General features: G+C 51.3%; 1 protein-coding gene across 10 annotated transcripts; it reads left to right on the top strand.

Annotated features, from left to right (window-relative positions):
- Nucleotides 1-1,938: 1,938 nt before the first annotated feature.
- RPUSD3 (RNA pseudouridine synthase D3) lies at nucleotides 1,939-8,145 on the top strand. 10 transcript variants are annotated; one of them, XM_063805381.1, is made up of 10 exons: nucleotides 1,947-2,094; nucleotides 2,382-2,518; nucleotides 3,276-3,401; nucleotides 3,749-3,793; nucleotides 3,910-4,009; nucleotides 5,188-5,295; nucleotides 5,377-5,461; nucleotides 5,691-5,814; nucleotides 6,824-6,963; nucleotides 7,787-8,145. In XM_063805381.1, exons 1-10 carry the CDS (start codon nucleotides 1,970-1,972, stop codon nucleotides 7,976-7,978), a joined length of 1,182 nt encoding a protein of 393 aa, XP_063661451.1. In that variant the 5' UTR covers nucleotides 1,947-1,969; the 3' UTR covers nucleotides 7,979-8,145. The 10 variants fall into 10 exon arrangements, with proteins under 10 accessions (XP_016795918.2, XP_063661451.1, XP_063661455.1 ...); XM_063805382.1 differs by lacking the exon at nucleotides 1,947-2,094 and adding an exon at nucleotides 2,112-2,258; XM_016940429.4 differs by lacking the exon at nucleotides 3,276-3,401 and having other exon boundaries at nucleotides 1,939-2,094.
- The last annotated feature ends 1,262 nt before the right edge of the window (nucleotides 8,146-9,407 follow it).

Below are 9,407 nucleotides of genomic sequence, written 5' to 3'. Positions count from 1 at the left end.
ATACAAAAAATTAGGCAGGTATGATGGTGCATGCCTGTAGTCTCAGCTACTTGGGAGGCTGGGGCAGGAGAATTGCTTGAACCCAGGAGGCAGAGGTTGCAGTGAGCCAAGATCGTGCCACTGAACTCCAGCCTGGGTGACAGAGCGAGACTCCATCTCAAAGGAAAAAAAAAAAAGAAGTGTCTGTCAAAGGCCCCGTGCGGCCTTTAATCCCAGCACTCTGGGAGGCCGAAGTAGGCGGGAGAATCCCTTAAGCCCAGGAGTTTGATTTTTAAAAAATTATTTTGTTATTTTTATTTTCTTATCTTGAGCCCAGGAGTTTGAGACCAGCCTGGGCAACATCGTGAGACCCCATATCTTAAAAAAAAAAAAAAAAAAAAAAAAGCCAGGTATGGTGGTGCACACCTGTAGTCCCAGCTACTCAGGAGACTGAAGTGGGAGGATCGTTTGAGCCTGGGAGGTTGAGGCTGCAGTGAGCTGTGATTGTGCCACTGCACTCCAGCCTGGATGACAGAGCAAGCAAAAAAACACATTAGTGGCCGGGCACAGTGGCTCACGTCTGTAATCCTAGCACTTTGGGAGGCCAAGGCGGGCGGATTGCCTGAGCTCAGGAGTTCGAGACCAGCCTGGGTGACAGGGTGAAACCCCATCACTTAAATACAAAAAATTAGCCGGGTGTGGTGGCGGGCACCGCACCTGTAATTCCAGCTACTCAGGAGGCTAAGGCAGGGGAATCGCTTGAACCCGGGAGGTGGAAGTTGCAGTGAGTCGAGATCGGGCCACTGCACTCTAGCCTGGGTGACAGAGCGAGACTCTGTCTCCAAAAAAACAAAAACAAAAACATATTAGGAAAATGTTCACACCAAACTCAAAGTGGAGACTGGGGAGGGAGTGAAAACTGCAAGCAGGCAGTAAAGGGGAATTTACTTTTATCCCTTTCATTTCTTAAACAAGAAAGACAGGAAACCTATACATATATATATTGTTTCACAACGACTAATTCTGATGGTAGGAATGTGGGCAGTCATTATATTATTCTTTTTTTTTTCTGTGTTCTAATCTCTTTTTCTGTTTTTTGTTTGTTTGTTTGTTTGTTTTTGAGACGGAGTCTTGCTCTGTCGCCCAGGCTGGAGTGCAGTGGCACGATCTCGGCTCACTGAAAGCTCCGCCTCCCGGGTTCACGCCATTCTCCTGCCTCAGCCTCACGAGTAGCTGGGACTACAGGCGCCCGCCACCGCGCCCGGCTAATTTTTTTGTATTTTTAGTAGAGACGTGGTTTCACCGTGTTAGCCAGGATGGTCTCGATCTCCTGACCTCGAGGGGCCACAGGACTAGTACAGCCAAGAGTTGAGGGTCCGGGTGGGGTGATCCGGCCGTCAGAAATGCAAAAGCCTGGAAAGACATCTCCAAAGGCCAATCTTAGGTTGGACAATTGTGAGCTGGGGAAGCTGCAAACACTGTGACCTCCGGAATAACCGCTGGTAATCAGTTACCTCTAACCCTTAGCAGAATTCAGGTCCCTCTACTACTCCTAACCTGGTGGCCTTTCATTAACTCTATGAAGCCAGTTTAGTTCGGGGGAAGGGCAATTACCATTTAGACTACGAACTAAATTTCTCCCAAAGTTAGCTTGGCCCAAGCCCAGGAATGACCAAGGACTGTTTAGAGGTTAAAGGCAAGCTGCGGGTTGGTTAGATCAGATCTCTTTCGCTGTCATAATTTTATAATATAATTTTTGCAAAGGCGGCTTCAGGTTTTTTGCTAAGACAGGTTTTTTGATCAGATCAAATTCTTCTGCTACAGCGCTCTCCCTAAAAGCATAGGAACGCATTTCTGCATTTCCTTCCTGGGCGGAGGAAAAACCCCGCCTCCTCTGGCTCTGAGTCCCGCCTGGTCACCATTCCGATTGACACTCCAGCTGACCAATCAGCGCGCTGGCTGGAGCGTGGGTCTGCCCCTCTGGACGCACATGCGCGCTGTCCTGGCTCGGGAGATGGACTGCCGCCGTGTTTTGGGCCGGTTCTGCAGTGGCTGGCGGCGGGGCCTGGGTGTCCGCCCAGTGCCCGAGGACGCAGGCTTTGGCACCGAAGCCCGGTGATTAAGTACCCCCTCTCTCATGCGGGACGGAGGCTAGGGCAGGGGGAAGGCACGTGCGGGTCTGGATCAGGTAGATGTTACCCGAAAACAGCCCCGTTGGCCTCTCTGAGCCTCGGTGCCCTCCGCTGTAGAATGGGACCGGTCGTACCTGAATTTTCGAGGTCAGCCCAGACATTGTGAGGCATTTGTCAGAGGCCGCAGGATTTGGGAAGAGGCGTCCGGAGATAGGAATGGGCGGCACCTCGGGATGGAATGACTCCCATTGCTTCTCCCTCCTTGTCCAGGCATCAGAGGCAACCCCGCGGCTCCCGCCAACGGTCGGGGCCCCTCGGGGACCAGCCCTTCCCGGGGCTGCTGCCAAAAAACCTCAGTCGGGAGGAGTTGGTTGATGCGCTGCGGGCAGCCGTGGTGGACCGGAAAGGTGAGGGGTGAGAGGCACGGCCGCACAAAGACCGGGAGGGGACTGCCTCGGCGTGCAGGTGGGCTCTCCATTGAAGCCACAGGATCAGCCCTGCTTCTGCCTCCCACTAGCAGCATGAGCTGGGACGAGCCGCCTAATTTGCACCCTCTCCCCGCTTTTAACCCTACTGCCATGATGCAGTAGGGTTAAGAGTGGGGGAGAAGACGCAAATAACTACCGAGCCTTGCACATAGCCGGCGCTCAGTTACGGGAGTTGCTATACTAGATTATTGTTTATTGGCCGCGGTGGCTCACGCCTGTAATCCCGGCACTTTAGGGTGCTGACGCGGGCGGATCACCTGAGGTCAGGAGTTCGAGACTAGCCTGGCCAACATAGTGAAACCCCCTCTCTACTAAAAATACAAAAATTAGCCAGGTGTGGCGGCGTCCGCCTGTAATCCCAGCTACTCGGGAGGCTGAGGCAGGAGAGTCACCTGAACCCGGATAGCAGAGGTTGCAGTGAGCCGAGATCGTGCTACTGCGCTCCAGCCTGGGGCGACAGAGCAAGACTCAGTCTAAATAAATAAATAAATAAATAAATAAATAATGATTGTTTATCGACGGACAAAACACAGGCTTTGGAGTCAGACATACCTAGGCTCTGTGATCAGCTTGCTGTGCGGCTTTAGGAAAATAACTGAATTTCTCTGAACCCCACTCTCTATTCAGTGATTTATTCCTTTTCTCAACTATTTCTTGAACATATGCTATGTTCCAGGCACTGTTCTCGGCAGGCTATACAGTGCTGAAAAAGATAGATATGGTTTCTGCTCTCAGGGGAGAAATGGATTTCTCTCTAACGGGAGAAATGGATGTCAGAAAATAAATGAACAAGTTACTAGTGGTAAGTGCTATGCATAAACTAAAACAGGGTGTTATGATGGTGAGGAACTGCAGGAGGAAGGCAGACATTAGATTGGAGATTCAGACCTCTCCGTGATGTGACATTTGAGCCAAGATGATAGGGAGCCAGACCTGGGAAATTTGGGGACAGGAAACAGCAAGTGCCGAGGCTCTGAGGTGGCAGAGGAACAGAAAGAAGTTGAATTTGGTGTGGGGTAGTTAACTCATGTCTGAGAGTCATGATGGGGACATGTGCTAAGATGCGTGAGAAAGTGCTCTGGAAACTCTTAAGTGCTGCATAAAGGGTTACCGTTGCTTTTGCCGATGTTCGTGTGATGTATGTTTCAGGACCTCTAGTGACGTTGAACAAGCCACAGGGTCTACCGGTGACAGGTATGGGCCGGGGATGTGGGAAGGGAATGCAGCGGAAGGGGGTTTCGTGTCTGAGGGAGGGAAAAGTGAAGGCATGAAGCTTTGGCCTCTTGTAATTTTTCTTTCTTACTTTCCAGGAAAACCAGGAGAGCTGACGTTGTTCTCAGTGCTGCCAGAGCTGAGCCAGTCCCTAGGGCTCAGGGAGCAGGAGCTTCAGGTTGTCCGAGCATCTGGGAAGTAAGTAGTAGGGGTGACAGGAAGCTAGGAGTACAGGCATCCATCTGTGGTGGGGAAACAGCTGCTTGGGGATAAGCTGAGACATTTTCCATGGGAAGGTTTGAGATCATAGAGGTGGATACAAGTACTGTGAAGAAGAGGAAGCTGATGGCTCTGGGTTCAAATCCTCAAGTACAAATGGTGTGATACCAGGCAAAGCATGACACCTCCCTGACGCTGGGCACAGTGACTCACACCTGTAATCCCAGCACTTCAATAGGCCAAGGCAAGAGGATCACTTGAGCCCAGGAGTTCGAGACCAGCCTGGGCAAAATAGACCCCATCTCTGGAAAAACAACAACAAAACTTTCCGCGTGGTGGCTCATGCCTATAATCACTAGGACTTTGGGAGGCCGAGGTGGGAGGATTGCTTGAGTCCAGAAGTTCAAGACCAGCCTGGGCAACATGGCAAAACCCTATCTTTACTTAAAAAACAAAACAAAACACACACACACACACACACAAAAACCTAGCTGGGCATAGTAGCACATGCCTGTAGTGCTCGGGTGGCTGAGATGGGAGAATCACCTGAGCTCAGAAGATGGCGGCTGCAATAAGCTGAGATCCCGCCACTGTACTCAAGCCTAAACAACCTGAGTGAGACCCTGTCTAGAAAAAAACAAAACAAAACAAATACCCTCCCTGAGCTTCAGTTCCCCTAATGGTAAAATAGAGAAAATAATACCTATGCTCAGTGTGCGGTCATTTCTCCATGACGGTACTCGTGGCAGGCATTGCTAGTCGATCCATGATACCCTTTCCTCTAACTGCCATCAATTAAAGATGGTACTTGAGATGAAATATTTCTGCAGTTCCACAAACTCATAAGCTTTTTTGTAGAGAACTTATTTAAGAGCTAATATGTACAGAATTTCTAGTAGAATTCTGGCACATGGTAGACAATCGTTACGACATTTGGCTCTGAGTTCCCTGGGGACCAGGGCAAAATGAGAAACACATTAAGCTACATAGTCTTGTTATCAAAGAAGGGGAAACCTTACTTGTTTCTCAGGAGGTGGTCTAGGTTATAGTCCTGGTGTTAGTGTTTGGCCTGAAGCAGGTCAGTGTTCCTAAGAGTTTCCTTTTTAGTGGGCGAGTTCAAGGGACTTTAACTTGTGTGATTTGTCTGCTTATTCCAGAGAAAGCTCTGGGCTTGTACTCCTCTCCAGCTGTCCCCAGACAGCTAGTCGCCTCCAGAAGTACTTCATCCATGCACGAAGAGCCCAGAGGCCCACAGCCATCTACTGGTGAGAGGTGCTGGGAGGTTCCTAGAGTGGTGGGGAGGTCCCAGCAAGCCACCCTGTGACCTCCTCCTGCCCCTTTCTCAGTGCTGTCACTGATGGGATCCCAGCTGCTTCTGAGGGGAAGATCCAGGCTGCCCTGAAACTGGAACACATTGATGGGGTCAATCTCGTGAGTCCGGGTCTGGGCAGGGAAGAGGAGGGGTGCTTCTAGATATAGTACCCCTACAGAGAGGAGTCAGGGGTGTGGATTTGGGATGGCTGGCTCTCCTGTCCCCTAAAACAGGCAAGTGACCACTGCCTATACTGTGGCCCTGCCCAGAGTCTGTTGGGAGCAGGGAGGGTCTGGGTATAGCTCCCAGACCTGTGTAAGGCTTGTTCACTCTTGGCTGGCACCACAGACAGTTCCAGTGAAGGCCCCATCCCGAAAGGACATCCTGGAAGGTGTCAAGAAGACTCTCAGTCACTTTCGTGTGGTAGCCACAGGCTCTGGCTGTGCCCTGGTCCAGCTGCAGCCACTGACAGGTAGGTCTGGCACCCCAGCCAGCCTTTAAAACTGCACTTGATTTGGGAGGCTGAGGCAGGTGGATCACGAGGTCAGGAGTTCAAGACCAGTCTGGCCAAGATGGTGAAACCCTGTTTCAACTAAAAACTACAAAAATTAGCTGGGCACGGTGGCAGGCGCCTGTAAAACCAGCTACTCGTGAGGCTGAGGCAGGAGAATCGCTTGAACCTGGGAGGCAGAAGTTGCAATGAGCCAAGATCACGCCACTGCACTCCAGCCTAGGTGATAGAGGAGACTTCATCTAAAAAAAAAAACTGCACTTGAGCCAGGCGCGGTGGCTCACGCCTGTAATCCCAGCACTTTGGGAGGCCAAGGCGGATGGATCACTTGAGGTCAGGAGTTCGAAACCAGCCTGGCTAACATGGTGAAACCCTGTCTCTACTAAAAATACAAAAATTAGCCGGAGTTGGTGGCATGCACCTGTAATCCTAGCTACTTGGGAGGCTGAGGCGGGAGAATCGCTTGAACCTGGGAGATAAAGGTTGCAGTGAGCGAAGATCACACCATTGCACTCCAGCCTGGGAGACAGAGTGAAACGCTGGCTAAAAAAAAAAAAAACTGCACTTGGCTTAGGGAGACAAGGAGCTGGGGAGACAATGGTATCAGCAGCAGCCTGGGGAGCATTTGATGGCCCCCAGAGGTGTATGTGACCAGGCCCAGCTAGAGGAGGCAGCTTCAGGCTAGCACCACAACAGGAAAGAACAGTCCTTAGGCCCGGTGGCTTCAACAATTAAATCAGGGTTGCATCTCATCATGAGTGGATCCCACAGCCAGGCAGATTGATAGCTGTGATCGTTCTGACGTGTTATGTGTCCCTCTCTGGATGCAGGGGCCATAGTACTGACCTCACTGAAACATATGATCTGAGAAAGGGGGTGGTGTTTCCCCAAAGGAAAAGGGGAGGAGTGATACTGGGTGGGACAGAACGAGCAGCTGCCCACTGTCTCTCCTGGCTTTCCTGTTGCCCAGTGTTCTCCAGTCAACTACAGGTGCACATGGTACTACAGCTCTGCCCTGTGCTTGGGGACCACATGTACTCTGCCCGTGTGGGCACTGTCCTGGGCCAGCGATTTCTGCTGCCAGCTGAGAACAACAAGCCCCAAAGACAGGTACTCCAGCCCACCTGCCTGCTGCTTTCTGAGGGGTGGAGGGAGAGGTGAGCATGGGCAGCATCTCCAGACCTTATCTGTGCAGCTTGGGACTACTGGGAGGCAGCCCTTTTGGCTCCCAAGGCTGTATCCGTACCCACATCTTGGTGTGTGGCCTTGGGCAAGTAACACTCACTCTCTTGGGCTTCATTCTGTCCATGTGTTCAATAAGGGAGTTGATGTGGTAATTTCTAAAGCCCTCTTAAGTCTGCCATTCTTCGAGTCTGGTACAAAGGGTCAAAGGCATGCGTGTATTAGGACACCAGATGCCTCTACCTGCTCTAACACACTAAGCCCAGACTACCAGAGTCTTCACACAAGAACTGTGCCCTCATGTTAAGGTCAAATAATGGGAGTGGGCTCTGCTTCAAGCACTAAGTACTCAGGGACCCAGGCTGTTGATACCCAGCCAGATGAGGGGAGACAGTGTAGGTTCAAGTGGATAAGGTTTTTCTGGGCCAGGTGTGGAAGTGGCATACATACTGCCACCCACATTCACTCAGCTAGAGCTCACTCACGTCTCACCAAGCTGTGAGAGGGCTGGGAAATGGAGTTGAGGTGTGTGCCTAGGAGGAAACTGATTGGGTGACCCCCTAGCCAGTCTCTGCTGCAGTGTGAGTGCCTGTGTGAATGTGCACATCTGTGTGCAAAGAGGAAATGATTAACAGTTGCAGAACAGTGGGGAATGGAGGAAGCGCCCGCCTTACTCCCATTTCCCTTAGAGCTGGGTACTCAGCTGCTTGGAAAATGTGGGGCTGAACACAACGTACCTCTCCCGCTCCAGGTCCTGGATGAAGCCCTCCTCAGATGCCTCCACCTGACCCCCTCCCAGGCTGCCCAGCTGCCCTTGCACCTCCACCTACATCGGCTCCTCCTCCCAGGCACCAGGGCCAGGGACACCCCCGTCGAGCTCCTGGCACCACTGCCCCCTTATTTCTCCAGGACCCTACAGTGCCTGGGGCTCTGCTTACAATAGTCCTCCCTCTGTTCCTGACCCCCTCACACACACTGGAAAGTGAGGGTGGGGGCTCTGCAGTCAGACAAACCTAAGATCACATCCTGGACAGGCCACTTGCTTGCTGTGTGGCATTGGGCAAGTAACTTTACCTCTCTGGACTTGTGATAATAAAAGTTCCTACCTCATGTTATGGTTTTGAGGATTTGCTAAGAAAGTAAATGTTTATTACGGATCTTGCTTACTGCTGAGTTGTGCCTGTAATCCCAGCACTTTGGGAGGCCAAGGTGGGCGGATCACGAGGACAGGAATTCAAGACTAGCCTGGCCAACATGGTGAAACCCTGTCTCTACAAAAAGTACAAAAATTAGTTGGGTGTGGTGGTACGCACCTGTAGTTCCAGCTACTCAGGAGGCTGAGGCAGTGAACCTGGGAGGTGGAGGTTGCAGTGAGCCAAGATCACACCCACTGCCTAGGCAACCGAGCAAGACTCCGTCTCAAAAAAAAAAAAAGAATTTGTAGAGATGGTGGCTGGGCTCAGTGGCTCATACCTGTAATCCCAGCACTTTGGGAGGCTGAGGTGGGTGGATCACTTGAGCCCAGGATTTCAAGACCAGCCTGGGCAACATGGCAAAACCCTGTCTCTACAAAATATGCAAAAAAAAATTAGCCAGGTGTGGTGGCATGCACCTGTAGTCCCAGCTACTTGGGAGGCTGAGGTGGGAGGATGATCTGAGCTCAGGAAGCAGATATTGTAGTGAGCCGAGATCTTGCCACTGCACTCCAGCCTGGGTGACAGAGTGAAACCTTGTCTCAAAAAAAAAAAAAAAAAAACAGTTGAGATGGGGTCTTGCTATGTTGACTAGGCTGGTCTTGAACTCCTGGCCTCAAGCAATCCACCTGTTTTGGCACCCACCCCCCGCCAATGTGCTGGGATTACAGGCATGAGCCACTGCACCCAGCCTTCTTACTCTATTATATTTTTTAAAGCAGGGTCTCAGTATGTTGCCCAGGCAGGCTACCCTCCAACTCCTGGCCTCAAGCAACCCTCCCGCTTCAGCCTCCTTATCTTTTTTTTGAGACAGAGTCTCACTCTGTTTCCCAGGCTGGAGTGCAGTGGTGTGAGCTCTACTCACTGCAACCTCTGCCTCCTAGGTTCAAGCGATTCTCCTGCTGGGATTACAGGCACGTGCCGCCACACCTGGCTAATGTTTTTGTTGTTGTTTTGTTTTTGAGTCTCTGTTTTTAAAGCAGGGTCTCAGTATGTTGCCCAAGCAGGCTACCCTCCAACTCCTGGACTCAAGCAACCCTCCTGCCTCAGCCTTATCTTTCCTTTTTTTTTTTTTTTTTTTTGAGACAGAGTCTCAGTCTGTCGCCCAGGCTGGAGTGAAGTGGCGCGATCTCAGCTCACTGCAACCCCACCTCCGGAGTTCAAGCAATTCTCCTGCCT

This window comes from Pan troglodytes, chromosome 2 (genome assembly GCF_028858775.2).
Source record: "Pan troglodytes isolate AG18354 chromosome 2, NHGRI_mPanTro3-v2.0_pri, whole genome shotgun sequence".
NCBI classification, from domain to species: domain Eukaryota; kingdom Metazoa; phylum Chordata; class Mammalia; order Primates; family Hominidae; genus Pan; species Pan troglodytes.
Note: the sequence above shows the minus strand (reverse complement) of the source record. Positions and strands in the feature narration are given on the sequence as shown.

Bases quoted from the DNA above. Each gene is read 5' to 3' on its own strand.
- RPUSD3 (XM_063805381.1), top strand. From the start codon at position 1,970: ATGCGCGCTGTCCTGGCTCGGGAGATGGACTGCCGCCGTGTTTTGGGC. The intron at 5,815-6,823 runs GTAGGTCTGGCA...CCTGTTGCCCAG, and splicing joins CCAGCTGCAGCCACTGACAG to TGTTCTCCAGTCAACTACAG. The intron at 6,964-7,786 runs GTACTCCAGCCC...CTCCCGCTCCAG, and splicing joins ACAACAAGCCCCAAAGACAG to GTCCTGGATGAAGCCCTCCT.